General features: G+C 37.9%; 1 protein-coding gene across 2 annotated transcripts in view; it reads right to left on the reverse strand.

Annotated features, from left to right (window-relative positions):
* Nucleotides 1-19,721, reverse strand: part of DCDC2 (doublecortin domain containing 2) — a 71,238-nt gene that overhangs the window by 37,648 nt on the left and 13,869 nt on the right. The window contains exons 3-8 of one of the 2 annotated variants that reach the window (XM_030042023.2): nucleotides 15,291-15,305; nucleotides 9,742-9,818; nucleotides 9,481-9,612; nucleotides 4,813-4,959; nucleotides 3,641-3,695; nucleotides 934-1,123 (exon numbers count right to left, since the gene is read on the reverse strand). In XM_030042023.2, the coding sequence (XP_029897883.1) occupies nucleotides 934-1,123; nucleotides 3,641-3,695; nucleotides 4,813-4,959; nucleotides 9,481-9,612; nucleotides 9,742-9,818; nucleotides 15,291-15,305 (616 nt within the window). The remainder of the gene's footprint in view (nucleotides 1-933; nucleotides 1,124-3,640; nucleotides 3,696-4,812; nucleotides 4,960-9,480; nucleotides 9,613-9,741; nucleotides 9,819-15,290; nucleotides 15,306-19,721) is intronic. The other variant, XM_030042024.2, reaches the window with a different exon arrangement.

A 19,721-nucleotide genomic window follows, 5' to 3' on the forward strand; every position in this document is an offset into this window, starting at 1 on the left:
CTCCTGACTCAAAGTAAATTTATAACTCATGATTCTAGACAAAGGTACAAAACTGTACTGTTGGATGACATATACTGAAGTTTTAGATCACAGTTTGTTATTGCACACTTAATTATTAACACTTAAACAGCAGTGAGAAGAAATGTCAAATTCTATGAAAAGTATAATTTATTTCTCCTGGCAGATATTAATTGGCCTGTATTAATGACTTTTGGAACTATTACTAATGAGGAAAAATAGCCATCCCAACATGGCAGCAACATCTGTAGCGAGGGGACAGTCTTCTAGCCATTAAAAAAAAAAAAACGGGGGGGAGGGGAATATCATACCATAAGATAAGAAAAACAGTTCCTCAAAGAATAACAGTTTCTCAAAGAGGATGTTTATGACTAAATTGCTGCCACAGCACAGCGGGGGAGAAATCCTGAAAGTGCCTCCAGCAGCTCTGCTGTATGATTAGGCTCAGCAGCTATTAGCTAACTGGAGTTCATGTTTGTGTTATTCCCCCAGGGTCTAGTCATTTTGTTATACAGAACCAGGCAGCTAACCAGGGATCCTCAGGGACAGCGAGGTGTCCTGCAGACCAGCTCCTTTTCTTCACTTTTTTGCAGTGCAGAACAGTGGGAAAATGGTCAAAATATGTTTTCTATTATGCTTTTATCAAAAGCATAAAGACAAGACCATAGTAGTCTAACTTCCAAGGTACACTAAAAATCATATACAGCCTCCTGTGGTATGTAAACGAAGCCAGGAATGTAGCAGTTATGCGTAGGTACATTTCCTAAGCAGAAACAACTTTTGTAAATTCAGTTAGCCAGAGTAAATGGACAATTCAAGAACTATCCAAGCATATTATTCCACTATTTCACTGTTTTAGCTGAAGGTCAAAAGCCACTATGCTACTACAGTGTTTATCTCAGTACTGACCATTACCTTGAAGGACTCCTGTGGAAGCTGTTACTGTCTGTTTTACTTTTGTAGAGTTGTTAGGAAAGTGTCGTCTGGACACAGAATCCTCTGGATCCTGGCTTTTTTTGTCTTTCCCTTTGGGAAGCTGAGGTGAGGAACTGTTTTCTCCTACGTCACTGGATCCAACGGTAGATTTAGATTGCCGATCATTTCCCTGAAAAGAAGCGTATGTAATTATTGCTGATGAAAATGACAAAGTTTACTATTTTAATTTCAATATTATTTCAACCTTTTAATACTAAGGATTGGTATCAGGCGTTAAAGAAGCATATTAATTTACAATCAGTACAATTAAGTGATATCTTAAACTATCCAGAAAACTGTAACTATCTCATCAACTTACTATACGATCCAAGTGCTTAAATGGTCCTTAATTACTCCCAGAATAAAAGAGCACATTCATTATAAGAAAGTAATGCTTTATTTGATGAAAAGAATGGCTAGGTGAATCTATACATGCACGCATATGATGTACAGCTGTATCTCATTCATGCATATGTGTGGAAGGTCACAAGATGTAACATATATAACTTGTGAATAATTCATTGCCTGTGTAAATGAGACATGGGCATTAATTTAAGTGTCAAAAGCAGCTGGAAGAGGATGACAGTCTTCATGTGGCAGTAACACTGACTACCAAGTGGACACTAATAAAGGCATCTGCCCACACATCACCTCTGAATCACCCCCAAGGACATCAGCCAGTTCCTCTGCTTGCTCTGTAGTGTATCTAGAAACAGAACCAGAAACCTGGTCCTTATTTTTACAGCTTTGATGTATGTATGACCCTGGGTGTACTAGCCAGAGATTTTATTATTTATACACATTTTTCTTCAGTCTAAATCTGTTCATAATCAACATTGTAAAAACCTGAACTGTATATAGCAGCCCTTTAGGGTGCTATTTATATTGTTCTAGGCTGCGTAAAGACTTTACCAACTGAACGCCCTCATCGTTGCCTCTTAATAGAGGCTGTCAGCCTCCTACTTTTGCCAGTCTAACCGCATGTGTAGTTTCTTCCTAATCCAGTTCTGTCAAAACACTCCATATAACAACAAAACACTCATGCAGATAGGGCAGAAAACCTCATCAGTATCTGGAACTGTTCAACTTATCACAGACTTAGCTGAATCACAGAAGACAAATATATTCTAGTCCATTGTTTCATTTAGTGTTGCTCCATGAACAAGTCATCTCATTTTAGAACTTGCCCACCAGAAAGGCCTTTCATTCTGCAATGGTCAAGGACAATTCTTTTCACCTCACTGCTAAAGTTAAAAGGTAATATTATATACAATGTAAATCTTTCAGAAAAATAAGTCCTGAACAAAATCCCACATCTCTTTGAAAAATTCTGCATACATTATTACATTTTTATGTGATTCTTCTAGTTTTCAAAAAATCAGTAAAAAACAGTTCTGTTTAAAATATCTTGCTTAAATACCATCTCGCTTTTACCATCTAATCTACCATTTATCTACCAATACCATCAAATCTACCACTTATCCTTTCTCTATAAAGAGAAATGAGGGCACGGCAGTATTTCAGTCTCTTCTAGTTCAAACTGCAGACTGTTACTCCCAAGCAGTAATAGTAAAAAAGTGTAGATATCAAACTGAAGCAAACAATTGCATGATTTATACCAGTTCAAGTGTTGCATTAGATATTTAAGAGCAGTAGTACATATTCCTGCCTCCTTTAAGTTTTGACACTTGTTATCAGTGTGTGCTACAATCCCAGTGGAATAAAAGTGAATATCAAATAATTTTCTGTATGTGTTGTTAAGTAATAGTAGAAGAGGCAAGAAGTTAAACCTGTTAATGAGTTATTTTTACAAATGCTAGAATTGCAAAGCTCACATTTTAAAAACAAGCACCACTTGAAAGTATGTTCTTTACTGAGGTTTTTTCTTCTACTGCATTTCAACAGAATAGAACAGGGACTTGTGTATTTTATTGCTTACTTTGTTTAGTGGCTCCAGGGTTTTTGTTTTGCAAACAGTGAATGGGCATGATCAACTACCACAATTACAATGACAGACTTTGGGTCTGACTCTCTGCTGTCTTGTACTTGTACAGTAAACTGCACTTGTACGGAATCAGTGCAAACAGATACTTATATTCTGATTTGGCACTCTTTTAAATCCATAGTGGACTCATTTTGTACACACATAAATAGCTATACAGGATACAAAGCAGTGGAGGCTCAAGCTCTGGATTTAATGGTTAGCTAGGGCAAAACACATCAGATAGGAAACTGGATTAGGGCCTTATTCAGACTCAGCACGCAGAAACACCATTTTCTGTAAGACATTTTGTAAAAGGTTCTGTGTTTTTCCTTTAGGTATATAATTTGAATAAATAAATAAAAAAATACACAAAGATAGCTGACAAGGTTTATGGGAAAGACCTCAAGGCAGCAGTTGATCTTTGCTATGGAAGGTTTTATAAAAAATAAAGCAGCCATTATTGCAATAATATTTTCTCAGATTTCTTTTGTCTAATTGACACTGCAAATAGCTACATATTCATCAAGCTTTAATAAGCATACCACCAGGTGGCTGTGGATTTTTTCTCTTCAGATTTAATTAAAACCCAAAGGACAGGGACTTTCCATCTGCCGGAATTAAGCAAAATTAGAAGCTATCTTTATTATGGCACTCGATACTTACACTGCCTTTAGACTTTCGAGATCCCACAATCGGAGGTAGTACAGAGGCCTTGGAACTGCAGAAACAAGCCATATCTCAGAATTGTGTACACTGTCACTATCATAGACACTATGTATCTATAACCAAGTCAGATAACACCAAGTCAGCTATGACAACAGAGTTAATTGTTTTATTCATTGTGCGTTTTTACTAAGAATCACTCATTTCTGTTCACTATACTATATTTAAACGCATAATCAATCATTAACTTATTCAAACAAACGCATTACAGTTCCCCACAATGCATACTTTACATACCAAAAATCTGCAGAGCAGTATTCAGTGAATTACTATGTGAAAGATCCTTACAACTATTATAATGACAAGTTCTGGCAATTTCAACAAAACTCTGTTTACATCAAGTGATCAACATAGCTTTTCATTGTCCTTAAACTCATTTGTTGCAAATGATGTTTTCGAAAATACTTTCAAGTTATTTACATTGTCTACAGTTGCTCACTAAAAAAAAAAAAAAACCAACATATATATAAATTACACCCCAGTTTATATGCAGAATACAGGACAAATTCTCTAAGTTACACCAATTTGTGGGACAAATTTCCATTTCTTTCCATTTATTTCAATGAAATGGCTCCCAGTTTTCATGTTTTCCAAAGATACTGAAAGCCCAGCCTTCTCCTTACAGACACCCCATTTAGGGCTTTATTATGTGATAATTCTAGCCTACAAAAAATAGACCCAAACATAAAGCATTCTTAAGGGAGTACATATTCCACAAAAGATTACCAAGCAAGAGTAGATCTAGACTGGTGTAGCCACCTAATCTCATTCAGCTGTACACATTTGTATCCCAGGAAAAAAAACAAATTAAGCCAAGTCAAAACAATCCTTTCTCTGACATTAATTTTGTGATACATGCTCAATTGCATGTTTATGAGGTGAAATAGTCTTCTGAATTTCCATTTTCTCTTTTGTTTTTGCTATCTCAACTTTCTCAGAAGTTGTCAATAAAGTTTTGCATCCATACTAACCCATCCTTCCCTCCCTCCCTCCTTCCATCCCTCCATCCCTTGTTCTTGGAATGATGATTTTGTACTTTACTGGTGGTACTTTGTAAACAAATTGACACACACAAGCACGAGAGAAATATATCAGACACCTGTGGAACTTACCCCTGTGGCCTTCTCATTGTAGATTTGCTAAACAGCAGATCACCATACGGCAACTTCTTAAACTTTTCTCTACCCACTGCAACATAAATTTGCCCATTCTCCAAGTCTGACCCATTCTGAACAAGTTTTCCATCTAAAGTGTAAAGTCTGAAAAATATGAAAATGCTTAATGTAATAAACCTTAACATTCAGTTACTTGTATTAAGAGCATTGAAAGCTATGTTAATCTAAAATCACTAAATTATGTTGAATTTCCAGATATAAAACCCAATAAAGTACAGTGGATGCCACACAATGATCAGTCGCTACATAAAAAAACAAAATACAAGGAAAGACAGAGCAAAATAATGACCTAAATCACAGTTTATATAAAACTAATGAAGTGCTATGACAGATGAAATACTTTCATAATTTCTAAAATGAAATAAATCACTTTGTACTTAGAAGACTTTAATGCCTTTCCCCTGATACCTTGGAAGGGGTCTATTCCATGACTTCCCGACCCCTCTCATACCAAGTTCCACCTCCCATCTGTGCTCTGGGCACTATGCAGTACCTGGGAAGAACGGGGCATTCATGGCCCCTTGACTGAAAACCCAGGACCTGTCCACCTAAGGCACACCAAGTTGATAATATTGCACGTACATTGTCATATTGTATAGATCAGAAGGTTGGAACGTGGCTGTACCTGGTGGGGTAAGGCTGGGAGTACCAGGAAATACAATAACACATTATAACAAGAAGCTGTGTATCTTAAGCACCTACAATATCAATCATTAATATGTCTACTACACCAGGTAGATTTTTACCACAATAATTTCTGTTTCTACACTTTACCAAGAAGGAAGAAATGCATTAGGGACTGGGGGCGGGGGGGACGGTCAACACAATGAGCAAGGAGGAAACATTCAACAATAAATAAGTTCTTTCCTATGAAGCATATTCCAAAACTCAACAATATTTATATTTAATTAAAAAGTCAACATCAACAGTCTTGCATTTAAGTCTTAAAAGCAGGAATGTTGAACGGCTATCTTAATCACCTTTTTAGAAGCCTTCTACAGGAGCTGCTACATGTGTTATTCATAAATTTCAACACAATGCAATGAGATATAAAATTATATATACACCTATACAATGAACCTTTTAGGAAGAATATCAAGAACCTGCCTTGAGAACACCGCTGACTTATAAAGTGCAAAAATTTTCAGTTTTATAGAGAAAAAGCTGCTTAAGTTCATACACACAGTGGCACAACCTGGAATAAAAACCTTGAAGAAAAAAAAAGATGCAGTTTATAGAACCAGGAGCCACAGAATAGCTGAGGTTGGACACGATCTATGGGGACCACCTAGTCCAACCACCCTGAGCAGAACAAGAGCAACTAAAGCAGGTTGTTCAGGGCTGTGTCCAGGTGTGTTTTGAGTAACTGCAAGGATGGAGACTCCATAACCTCTCTGGGCAACGTGTTCCAGTGTTTGATGACCCTTACAGTAAATTTTTTTTTTTCTTCTGTTCATGTGGAATTTCCTGTATTTCAGTTTGTGCCCGTTGCCTCTTGTCCTGTCACTGGGCACCACTGAGAAGAGCCTGGCTCTGACTTCACTTGTTCCCAGCAGGTGTTATACACATTAACAAGATCCCCCCGAGCCTTGTCTTCCCCAGGCTGCAGAGTCCCAGCTCTCCCAATCCTCCTCACATGACAGGCATCTTCAAGCCCTTCATCTTTGTGGCCCTTTGCTGTGCTTGCTCCAGCGTGTCCATATCTTTCTTATGTTTCCCTGATGAAAGTACCTTGATTTTCTAGGTGCCTCCTGCCATATAGAAGTACCTTGGTTTTCTAAGTGCAAAGATTGAAAGTTTTCAAAGGTGGAATTGCAGCTTTTTGAAATCTTGATCACATTGCTGCTTCCTTGCAAAGCGGTATGCTAACTCTGAAGCACCCCCTTTATATCACTCATATTTACTTTTTAGTGCAAACATTTTACAGGCATGCCAGCAAGTCAAAGAGCAATTTATGTTTCACAACCACACAGACATCAGTTACACACAAACAATGAAAATAAAACAAGCAATCTAAAAATCAGCAAGAGGTCTATTACTGAATTAATCTCGCTGTGTTTTGCTAGATTACATTTTGCTTTGGGGAACTTGGGGGACAAACCAGCAAATCAGTGTACCACAGTTCGAGAACTGCTTTATATTATTTGTATGGTGTACAGGTATACAGGGGTACCTACAAAGATGACTGTGGTGTTTTTATCCCAATCTTTCACTTTGCTTGTGTTTTAATGTTATATTTAATGCACAAAATTTGTTTGCTTAATATAACTCCCCAAAATGTTACAGGTTATCTGGCAATCTCTAGTTGTATTTTTCACCTTGAAAATATTAATCACAATAACTGAATCAAACATAATCAGTCACTGAAGATGAAAGTGAATTTAAAAATGCATTTTAGAAAAATGGAACTTCAAACAAATAAATGACTATTGACTTAACAAGCATCACTCAAGTTTTGCGACACTTCTGAAGCCTTCTACCCACCCACCTGGCCACAACCATTCACAGACCAGCTGGGTTCTTTCTGGCTAGTATTAAGCAACAAAGATGTCTTTGTGGTCACTTCTTCTGGTCACTGGGAGATGACCTAGGGCTTGTCCTGTGGGATGTCAGTGGACTTCCATTTTCCCTCCTGAATCCAAGCCAAAAAGTGGCAGCCAAAACAAAGCAAGCATACGGGCTGACAAAGGAGACAACAAAGACACAACTTGCAGAACCAATATCCCCAAATTCCCAGGTACCTGCCCATCAGGTTGCTGCACCCCATCCCCATGCACAATCTGGCAAGCAGAAAAGCTACTTTCTCATTGTCTCCTCTCTCGTATTTCTTACTTACATTCCTATTCTGATGGGGATGATCAATAATTTTTTTTTAAAAAACCACATGTGAGAAACTGCGTAAGACTTGGCAGCTTTGTATGTCTTTTAATAACATGGAAAAGAAAAACTGCCATATACATAATGCAGGTTCTCGTAATTCCACTTACCCCTCTTTAATGAGAAATTATATCTTCCCAGCATCAGTGGTCTTACAGGACCTCCCTTAATGCTAACATAGTTTCAGTAAACCCCAGCAATTAATGTGTAACTTATTAAAGAACAACGATCACTTTACTAACGTATTTAATAGGTATTCCTAGCATTTTAAGGAAAAGAAAATGAAAACTGGGTTAATAGAAAACCAGAAAAAGGAAAACATTAAATAATTCAAAATGTCATGTATGTTATCTTATCTTTTAAAGGATTAAAGCTGAACACTGAAGGGAACTTCTCAAAAGCAGTCCTGGCTACGTACAGAATGATTTATGCTTTCATGTACATCATTCAGTTTCACCAAGGAGTGACACCAAGTAATGAGAATAAAATGTGAAAGGTTTTTAAATTGCTAACCAACCTGAGAGCAGAAAGAATTGGTATGTTGTAAATGACTGTTACTTTGCTCACTTCTGAGTTACACTAGCTGAGAATCAGATCCAGAAAGCTGTAACACGTGTATAGGTTTACTTTACTGCAAGTAAAAGTGCTAAGTAGCCAGATAATAGGAGCAAATAAATGCAGGGCTGAGAAGAAAAATTAGATGAGAGCTAAAAGGCAACAGATAGCATTACCTTAATCTTTCATCGACTTTATCAGCTCTGGGAAAGCAATGAGAAGAACTGAAAGACTACCTTATCTTTGCTGATTTGAGAAAGATTTTGCAAGCTTAGCCTCAGAAATTGCATAAGCTGTGAAGAACGATTTTCCACAAAAGGCCCCTTCCACCTGAGGAACGGATTTCTGATTTCTGTAATGTGCTCTGCATGAGGCAACACTGGAATGTCAGTAATTTGCTTGTACAGACCTTGGCAGCCCGCTTACACTGCAGTGTTTCTCATGGAAACTGCATATATCATTTTGCTCTAAAACTTGCAACAACTACCAAATCCTACTTTAGAGAGCTTATTTTAGAGTGTAAAAGCCTTAAGGGACTGAAACTTACCTATCCAAGAGGTCATCACCTATTCCTGGGATACCACAACTCAGACCAGCTGAGATACTGGAACTGGCAAACCCCCAACTACAACTTTAGCCTTGGCTTTTATTAGGAGGCTTCCCTGGCTGAGTATAAAGCACATCCTAGTCATAGCACAGGCCTTCAAAAACCAAAGAATCTATAATATTTTCCCTGAAATTGTTTGCCCCAATGAATTTAAAGAACTATCAAAATTAAAAGATAACATGGATCGCATCTGTTATTGCACATTCCAAACAATCTTCACCAACTTTACTGTGCTCATTTATTTTATTCTGACATGTAACTTAATTATTAATAATAAATATAGTGCATTATTATTGTATTACTACATGCCTGCTAACTGAATATTTAATCAGGAAATAACAGCTGAAACAAATTGACGTTTTTCTTTTTTTAAATAGCAGTTGAAATGAAACCTGAAGGTTACTTGGAGTCAACGTATTTCCATTTTGTGGCTTTTTGGTGTATTTTATTTTTCTTATAGTGGAATTTCCCATGAAGCAGGAATGATCCATTGTATCTACCTATGGAGTTTTAAAAACATACCTACGCATATCAAATGTATCTTGCAAATATCAGCTTCTTTATACCTGTGAACAGCTCCACTTCTGAGGGTAACTTTTCCTGTAACCATTTCGAGAATATGATCCCAGTGATTCAGTGTTTTCCTGGGAATGAGGAGGCGCACTACAGGGCTAATAAGGTCTCCGTTAGCAATCAGACTGAAATAAAGCAAAGTAAAATAATTTGGAGGAACATTTAAAAAGAAAAAATCATCTGAAGTTAAGATGACACCACCACCCCACCCTACGCGCCAAAATGGCAGTTCACTAACTGAAAATTCTACTTACAAAATAGTGTAGGGTTCCTGGAGTGGTTTTCGAAACCGTGCTGACACAGTAATTCTACTGTGAGTAACCGGCTTGACCTGCAAGGACAAGAAGAATTAGAAATTACTGTCTTCACATTGGGAAAGAGTTTGCCCTGACTACCACCAGCAAGGGGGGCAGCGTATCTGCAGAAAGAAGTTCCTGTTTTTAAAATATGCATTTTACTCCATTCCAGCTTCACCTTCTACAGAGCATACACGATTACTGCTGCAGGTTTATATACACATTGAGTAACAACCACAGCATAGTATACCATTGTGCAGCATGGCACAATGTATGGTTTCCACTGAGAGGTCAGAATTGTGTGGATATCTTTGGTGACTTCTCAGCTACTGTTCCTAGAGACCCAAGGCAACACTGCCAAATGCTCTTTTTGCTCTCTTAGTCTTTACTCCTTGTGGACACATATTTAGCTAACGGTCGCAAGAGCATTCCAGACGCCTTTAGAAGACCTTGAACAGAATAAACAAGAAGACAAAAAAAGAAAGATGCCAATTAGAAGAACACAGGTGTGCATTCCACGATAAAGGGAACTTGGCACAAAGAACCTCAATTCAGTAGTTTATCTTGACCAATTAGACTGAGACAAGTTTCGCATGTTTTAGTTGGTATAACCAATTACGTCCTATGTTTATGCGCATGTACAGAGTTGATATAACCAATCATATTTTATGCTTGTGCGCATGTACAGTGACTTTGCAGAATATGTGACTATAAGTATGTGTGTGTTTTAGCAATAAAGGGTCGTCTGTTGTCTGCTCTCAAGATTACAGGTGTCCATCTACTTCAATCTCCTCAACTCCTCATAACCATGGCCCAGACAATTAAACCATCTTCTCTTTTTAACAATAAATGCCACCTCTAGGTCTCTCTGCTATTATGTAATAAGTACTTTTGCTCTTGTACAGGTCTTTACATCCAAATCCATCAGTGATTTAAAAAGGTTGCTGAATACCATGCTCATTTTAGGGCAATGACTCACAAGTGAGGTGAACTGCAGATTTGTAGCTGTCAGAATAAAACATAGGCTACTTAATTCCCAGCATTATTCCCTGTACTCTTTTGAACAGACATTGCATTGAGATCAATTAGGTGGCTTGACATTAATGGCATTATACTGAACAGAAAGTTATGCGATACCGCCTAGCTAGGATTCCCTACTGCATTTATAAACACACTTTCAAATTAAAAAAAAAAAAAAAAAAAAAAAAAAGGGATAAACCCAAACTCCAAAATCATTAGGAAGATTCTTTTAATTCTCCATAATTAGCAAATCAAAATAAGGTGTCAAACTCAAACATATATTCAAAAGTCATAGTACATGCATTAACAAGTTGGCTACATTTCTAAAAAAGACTATAAAAGCTTAAAGGATTAAATAGCCAGCATGCGTAGAGACATGCTTTCAAATAGACGTACAAAGCTTATTTAAACTGGCAACATTCCAGTCACTATATAAAGCAGTCTAATGACGTGATGTGTTGCAGCTTTATCACACTGTGTGCTAACTTAACCAACACTTCTCATTTCATTTATGGAAAATGGTCTGGACTCCAGTGCTTTAAGTCTTTGCTTGGATTTTCACACAAATACATTCAGTACTGACAGGACTGCTTTCCAGATCTTTCTCTTGTATGTACTGAAAAAAAGCATGAGAGGTGCTCAACCCACTAGATATTCCAAACTGGCTAAAAATTATTATTAAAATAATCAAATTTGACTTCCCACATAACCCAAAGAACCTCACACAGCAAATTCTGCACCAAGCACGTAAATTCTGGAGCTAAGATAGCTCTCTTAAGGGAAAAAACAACCAAGAAAACAAAAGCAAAACTGGCATTCCTTGATGTACAATCACTTCAAGTGAAAGACAGCAACAGGTAAATCTGTTGAACAAAATCTGTTCTCAATGTTTACTAAAAAAGAAGCATATCTATTCTGAATTCAACTCACTTCAGCATGGCCTGTGGACCAGACTAGGAAGCAGGCTCCTGGAATGGCTGGGGACCTTCCCGTTATGTAAGCAATTTACTAGGCAGTATATTTACTCGGTAAGATTTATTTCATAGATACATGTTTGTCTTGGCCTCATACAATGAGAAATTTTGTACTACACTGTACATAAGCTATGCCTTAATGCCTAAGGTAATTGCAATTCACAGACTTGCTGTTAATTCCAGGTGTGCTCTGAATCAGGTGGAAGATTCACATCTACTACTACAGGCTTGGAAAGAGAGTAAGAGGTTGTTATCATATACCTCATTAGGGGAGGCAAAGAAATTTTTGGAGACTGCCAAATAATTTAGGAGCTCAGTCATTCTGCAGAAACATTTAAAGCACATTTTTCAGAGCATCACTGGTCGTTTATGTCACCAAAATTTGAGATAAAAATTTACTGAGTCTCTAGGAAGAAAAAGAAAACACACCTTAAACTGCAACATCTGAAAACATTTCTGTTGCTGTCAGCCATTAAGGGTCCAAACTTTGGCTGCCCTTACACCCTTCTGCAGAGCTGCTAGGCTGCCAGGCTAATCCCCTGTAAAATATTCAAGATATAACTAGTAAGGTCTTAAATTGATTTTTCTAAAAGTTGATTCCTCATCCATTCCTGATGCTCACTTATACTCTTGATACCTATGCTCAAGCTCCCACATACTCCAAACAGTCCATCAAACTAAGTTCTCTGATCCAATCTGCAACACTCAGGTTTCAGTGATCCACACTTTACTGGAACTAGTTAAAAAGTGTTTGCTAAGCATAAAGGAGCCCTTTAGTATAGTCCCAGGTGTGCCCAATTATTTAGTTGTTCCTGCAAGCTGATGAAACCATTAATTTTGATGTAGGCTCCTCAGAAGGCCATCATGTTATTGCATGCAACCCAATCACTGGGCCCCTGAGAAAACAAGCAACCTGACAGATGTTAAGGGCTCATTTATTATTCGAAGGACTGTATTTCTGCCAATAATAGATACTGTGGCATCAGCTTGCAAGCCTGTCTTTTGGGTTAGTCTGTCAAAGAGTCATTAATATTTCTGGCAGCCTTCTGTGGCCTAACAAGTCAGCCCTGTTCTTAAACAAGCAAACTGTAGGGGACTCTAAGATAGGACCAGCTTGGGCAGAGAGTTCATATTTGTCTTTTCTACCTAAACACGGCCTAAACCAGAACAAAATGCAATCTTGCATTGTTTTGCTAAGCGTGTTTACATCAAATGTACCTGCTATATTAAAAGGTGAAAAGAATATGTTAGTGCAATATTACATTTGCTAACGTAACACCACAAAATGGAAACACTAAAATGACTACGACACTATTAAAACACCCACAAGTATTCAGCACAGTGCGTAGACAAGACCTCAGTTTCTGGGAGCCTGGAGCAGAGTAGCCCAGACTAAATTAAGCAGATGCCAGACTGTGGTGGCACAGAACTCTCTGAAGAGTCTTTTGCTACACCCGACATGAACAGCAGGGGCAAGCATACTGCCTCTTTTCTTGGTGTCTATATGCTCTTAAGCAGATGTTTAGGCTATTGTTGTTTGTCTGGAAGAAGAGGGATAACTAATATCTTTGGGACTGCTTGCCTTCTGAAAGCATGTTTTACACCTGACCTGCTTCAGGGGCCAAAAGCAAGATAAACTCTTTATATTCATCCAAGAAACAGGGACACTCTGATGCTGCAGATGAGAGAGAGAGGAAAGGAGAATATAAATATATAAATTATAAGAAAATTTTAAAAAAACAGAGGGAAGTGCCTGCACAGGGGTGCTGCAAATGAGCTGTGCAGAACACCTTTAATTTTGAAGCTGGCAAGCATGCAGACATGCAAGCAACTACAATATAGTATAATATAATATTCCACAATGCACAAGAGAACTCTTACAGATGCCCCATGTATGTTCTGGCTACAGCATAGTATATCAAGCTCTCCAAGTACAACAGCACAAGAACTCAGCACCAGCAACCCTAGCCTGCTCTGAAGCCAGCTTTTTAAAAACCAGTTTGGCTAAATCTAGACTGCACTGTGATTGAAAAAAAAAAGAAAAAAACGCCAAGCCAAAACCCCAAAAGACCTCACCCTATACACCATTCTTCTAATTAAACTGACTGTTCTGTTCTTTTTTTTTTTTTTTTTTTTTTATGGCACAGTCTTCAAGTTACTACCTCATAGAGTTTAGAACAACTTCTGTCTGACCAATGTTAAACTACTTATGGTTATGAAAAGCAAGCCACATAATTTCAATATACAGAAGCATACGTTAATAAAAGACCAAGCGCTCAGCCACTGTGAATCAATCTAGTTCCTTTGAAGTATATGGAGTTATGCCAAACCACCCCAGCGGAAGACCTGATCCAGGATTTAATTAAAGGATACATGCTTCTGCTCCTGTGTTGTTCGTAGGAGGTACCACAGTGTCTGGTTGTTGCAGTGGCAGGAATAGCCTGACCCCTCTGGCACTGCAGAGTTACATATTAACAACGAAGTGGTCTTGGGTGAAAGTTTGTGCTGACATTAAGAGACCAGCATCACTAGCCCCCTAAACCCTTTATTTTCTTTTAATTTCACCAGCCACATTCTCAGCTGATGTACATCAGTACTTTCCCATTTACGTCAGCATATTTACATTAAACAATGGTCTGGCCCCATTATGATTTTATCTTTAAATTTCATACATTTTCAGTTTGTTTGAAAAGACCCATTCAAGGGCAGCTTCCATATCCTACTGACAAATGTTGCCAACATTTCATAATTTGTGATGAGATACTCATCTGAGGTATTACACGACAACGTACAGCAGCAACACAAAGTATTTAGGGGAGGAAGGAGAAAGCATTATATCAGTTGAAACTCAGAGGGAACTTTAAGCTGGAGGCAATCAATCAGATGAGAATTTGCAAGGCAACAAGAGATAAACACAGTTGTAAATACAGCATGGGATCACAGACACTGAAAACCACCATAATTTTTACCTTTCTATTCCACAAAGAATTTGTTATTTCCCACAGTGCCTCTTACACCGACAGCAGTGTGTATCTTTCTTGCTTCAGAGAGGAGTTACCACCTGTGAAATAACTTTTGAAAGCACCTTGCAGAGTCTGGGAAAAACAAAGCAGCTAAACTCAACACAGGCTAGGTTCTGGGACTGGGGATCAATCTGCAGTGTTTGAGATCTCTGAAAACACTTGAATTTCAGAGTACATTCTACAGAGTATCTCTTGGAGCCCAGCTTTCATCTTCAGTCATAATTCACTGTGGTTGAATTTGTGTTGCTGAATGTTAGCTGCAGCTGAGTGCCTCCTAACATCCCTTTGAAAATATAAAGCCAAGATGCAGATCGGCATCTAACTGAAACATGGTAAAAAAAATCCACACCCTCACAGCTGCTTTATAACAACATTCTATGCATTCTTCCCTTATGCTAAAAAATATGCTAAATATTCACAAAATTTAACAAACACAGACAAAACACTTAACAAACATACAACACATGGCACAATCTACTTAGGTACTTACATATTCCACTGTTGGCTGTTGGCAAAAAAACCAAAACAAAATGATCAGCATCCAAACCATTACCTCAGGTATACTGTCATATGTACACATATGAAAAATAGTTTTTCTAAGAAAACCATTTTGAATTTGTGTGTGCATATCCACATGTGTATACATGTATATAATATGTGAGTATGCATACATATATACACCCATTTAATATAATTTTCATACAGAAATTTCTAATATGTTTATGTTCAGCTGACCACATGAAAGACTAAAGATCAGCTAAAAACATGTTACTCCTTTTTATAAGACTACAGATGGGCTTGCTCATGCAATGCTTCTAGCTCAAAGAAGTGCTACATATGTGGCATTACAGGGAAAGCATCATGGAGAATGGCTATTCATGTAAGGACTCTGAGCAACCCACACATTAGTTTGGAATACATAGATAAAAAAGAATGGTTTTCACTTCTTTCTTCAGAAATGTGTTAACCAATAAAAGGTAAAAAAATTCATCCCTAAAATGGAGATGTAGCAAAATGATGTGTATTTGTTTTGTTTGGTGTGAACCTATTTGCTGATCCCCATGTATAAAGTTTTTGCTTCTATGAACACTGCATTACGGTTTTCTCACTTATTATTCAAATATAGACTGGAAAGTGGGACAGACGCAGCAAACTTCTCAACCTCCTGTTGGCTACTCAGGACCTGCAAGAGGCGTGTGTCACTTCAGAGAATCAATCCTTGTATATCCAAAAAGTATACAGTTCATTAAATAGTATTTTATTTGTCCTCTGAACATGCTGTATTTTGTTTCCAAAAAGGTGACTTATATGCACTTGAGAATAGTTTCAAATAGAAATGTGCCATTCTTAGCTTTTCTTTTTCCTCCAGTGTATATTAAATAATTAGAGACATGCTAAATACAGAGGTCTGGCAGCACTTTCACAGGCTGCCATGAAGACACAGGCTAGTTATCCATAGCTAAGAAATGGTATGGCTATCTGATTTATTACCTTTTCTTAGCAGAAGTGCCCCTCATCAAAGGGAGCAACTGAACAACTGCAAGATTTACAGGTTTACACGTATTTATAAAGCAATACTGGACGGCAGCAAAACTGACAAAAAACGTAACCTCCCTGAATCAGATGCTCTGTGCTGGTTTGATTTATACAGGTTTAAGAGCTGGCTTTTCTTGTAGCTGTATCAATACAGTCTTGGGTGCTATGAACATCTCACTCATATGAATAATGTCACTTTATAACTAACCTTTTGAAGTTTTAAATATTTCAACACAATGTCACATTCCAAATTTATCAGCTCATGCAATGAGCCATGGCTTTGCCAGTTTGTTACAATGGACTGTTTGTTAATCAATGTGCCCAGGAAAATTGAGAACAAATATTTGCATTCCCCTAGGGTAGAACTGGGGTCAAAAGAACCAAAATCCCATTTATACACACCATCACCACCCTGTGATGTGAAAGAAAGGAATGTTCAAGGTTCAGTGATCAAAAGCAAATTAGAACGATAAGTTTTCTAAAGCTATTACAGCATAGGAAACATCTATTACATAGAAACACGAATTTTTTTAAATGGGCATTTTTATACACTTTGACGAAAGATGCAGAGTCAAACTCACTGAGGTATTTTGTCAGTATAAAACCATTTTAGTTATCCTACACAGTATTTAACCTGGATAATCTACATTTCCCTGGCTACTTTGCATTGCTAGATGGTACACTGGGTAGTACAAAACAGCCCTGAGCAAGAGACCACTGGTCTTTCTACTGGTGTGGATACAAAGCACCACTCAAACTGTTATTAACTGAGCGTATTTCCAAGCTCACATAAATAGGTCACAACACCACGGCAGTACACAAACTTCTCAGCCCACATAAGGCATAGATGAGCCAGAAATTAACTATGCTAGAACGAATGGTCATGGACTGATTCAGGGAGCCTTCTAGAACTGCAAAGCTCCTACAAAATTCCCAAAGTGTTTAAAGCCACTCTGTTCACCTCCAAGGTAAATCACCCTCTCCTTTTCAGCCATGGTAAGTGAAATAGAGTTCATATCCCCTGCGCATCTAGGGGTAAGCCTCACCCCATCTAGCTAAGCCCTGGAAAGAAAAATGTTTCACTTGCGATCTGTCACAGTTTTGGGGCATTGGACTAAGGGACAGATCTTCAGCTGGGATAAATCAGACAATGGCATGGCCTTATCTGCCCAGGCACTTAGCCTGTGCAGTGCTCCAAAAGAGATCACAGCTGTGTTGCTTCTGGATCCCAAGAATAGCTCCTACTTCTTCTCCGAGTTGCATGATGCTATACCCTACACTGCTTACAACACACACAATGATGGCATCAATAAAGCAGATTTTATTCAACCAAAATAGACCCTGATACACATTTCTGTCACTGCCAATAATACTGCCAATTCCGACCATTTTTGCCTCTGACGATTTGTGTATTTTCCCCAAATTCCTTAGACTCATTTAAACCAAAAGGAAGTCTCTGGCCTTCACGGCTGATCAGAAGGACCTGAACCTGTGAACTGTGACAGCTGAAGAACAAAAAGCAACCCCCCCAAAAGAATTTTTTCATCATTTTTAATCAAAGGTAAAAGTTGTTAATGTTTCCAGTAAGTCAATTTAGTATGCAGCAACAAGCTTTTAATGAGACTAGCATGACTCATTAAAAACTTCAGTACTGGCATCTCTCCCCTTCCTCCTAGTTTCCTCACAGACCAGAACAAGGCAGACATGTTAATCAGGGAAGAGACCAACTTTCAAGTTTCAAAACTCAATACAGACCACGAAATTCTCCAGTGGCATGAACCAAAGCCTCTACAAGTCTTTCTGTTGCTCCAAAATCCACTAAATCCATCTGTAAGCCAGCTGTTAATCAAAATACTCAAAATTGCACAATTCAAGTATACAGAACTATATAAATTTTATTAATTCATAGGCCCAATGAGAAAAAAGGACACGGCTTATGTTTTAACTGGATGTCTGGTCAGTTCTCCTCTGACTCCTCCTGGTATTAGATTATGAACACTCAGGAAGAGTATCTGTTTTGTATGCCTTGTTGTGCTAATTATGTTACCAGGATACTAAATACCAAACAATGACATATAAAATTTAACTATTAAAGATGTTGCTCTGGAGAGTAAAGATGTATATCCCATTTTTTTAATCTTTGCATTTTGATAGTCTTATTCCTGGAACTACACCTACAGTAAAATTCCTAATTAATTCAGCATCAGAAAAAGGGAAATTCCTTACTTTATACACAATTTATATTACATTTATATTTATATATACAATTATATTATGTATACACAATTCATTACCAGACATACAAGTATTTTGTGTACAGTAAGTTTGGGTAGCACAAATTGTGTTTGTTTCTTTCTAATTCTTAGGAAAGAATATCCTGTGAAGATAGGCTGTTTTGACATCAAATGGCTGTAATTTGCACATGCTGGGATCATTTCTAATATCTATTCAGGCACTCTCTTACCCTCACAAAACTATCTCCTGTACAGAGAAAATATCAATGAACCATTTCTAACTGACAGTTAAAAGTTAAAGTGAATCAAGAGTCCAATGACAAGCTTTTTCTTATGATTAGACATGTACATTATTTGTCAGATATGATAAATGCTAGGTTTGAAATAAACAGTAATTATAAATACTGGGATTTTTCATGAGAATGTACTCGGAAAAAACATGCAAGTACGTTAGGGACAAGGTATATCCAGCATAAATATACCAAAATAATTTGTGAAATCAAGACAACATTATAAACTTCCAAAATTCAATTTTTACAAATTAATCAAATCATATCACTGCTGACAGATGAGTGGTGACTCCACTGTCTAGCAACAAAGATGCACTTAAAGGATGCAGAAGAAATAATTGCCATAAATGATACTAAAAGAATTGAATTTTAAAATACAGAGAAACAGCAGCTCCTCAAAATACTTTTATAGCAATATCTCAGACGCTTTTTTAGAAAATTCTGATGCTAAGTTCAGATCTACCAAGTCTCAAACATTGCATTTTCCACCTCACATCCCTCTGTCATGGTGCCCGCCTCTTCCGTCAGCACTGGACAGATGGAGAACCTCTCCTGGCCCAGGATCTCACCAAGAACGCGATGGCCAGCTGACCTAGGCTGTGATCTGCCGATTGACTGTGTCTGGCCCACGAGACCCCACAGCAGGAGTGGTACTAAGCTGATGTGCTGCAGCTGGAGACTACCAGTAGAAGGCACGTTCTGCCAGTCACAGTTTCATTCTGCAGTCACACTTCATCCCAGGAACAGACACACTCTGTGAAGTTCCCTAGCAAGGAAACACACTCTACTCCACGACCTAGCACACCTCTGTGTCATCCAGCATGTGACCAATGTGAGGACTGACAGGCACTGGACTGGAAA

Source organism: Aquila chrysaetos, chromosome 18, assembly GCF_900496995.4.
Source record: "Aquila chrysaetos chrysaetos chromosome 18, bAquChr1.4, whole genome shotgun sequence".
Lineage (NCBI taxonomy): Eukaryota > Metazoa > Chordata > Aves > Accipitriformes > Accipitridae > Aquila > Aquila chrysaetos.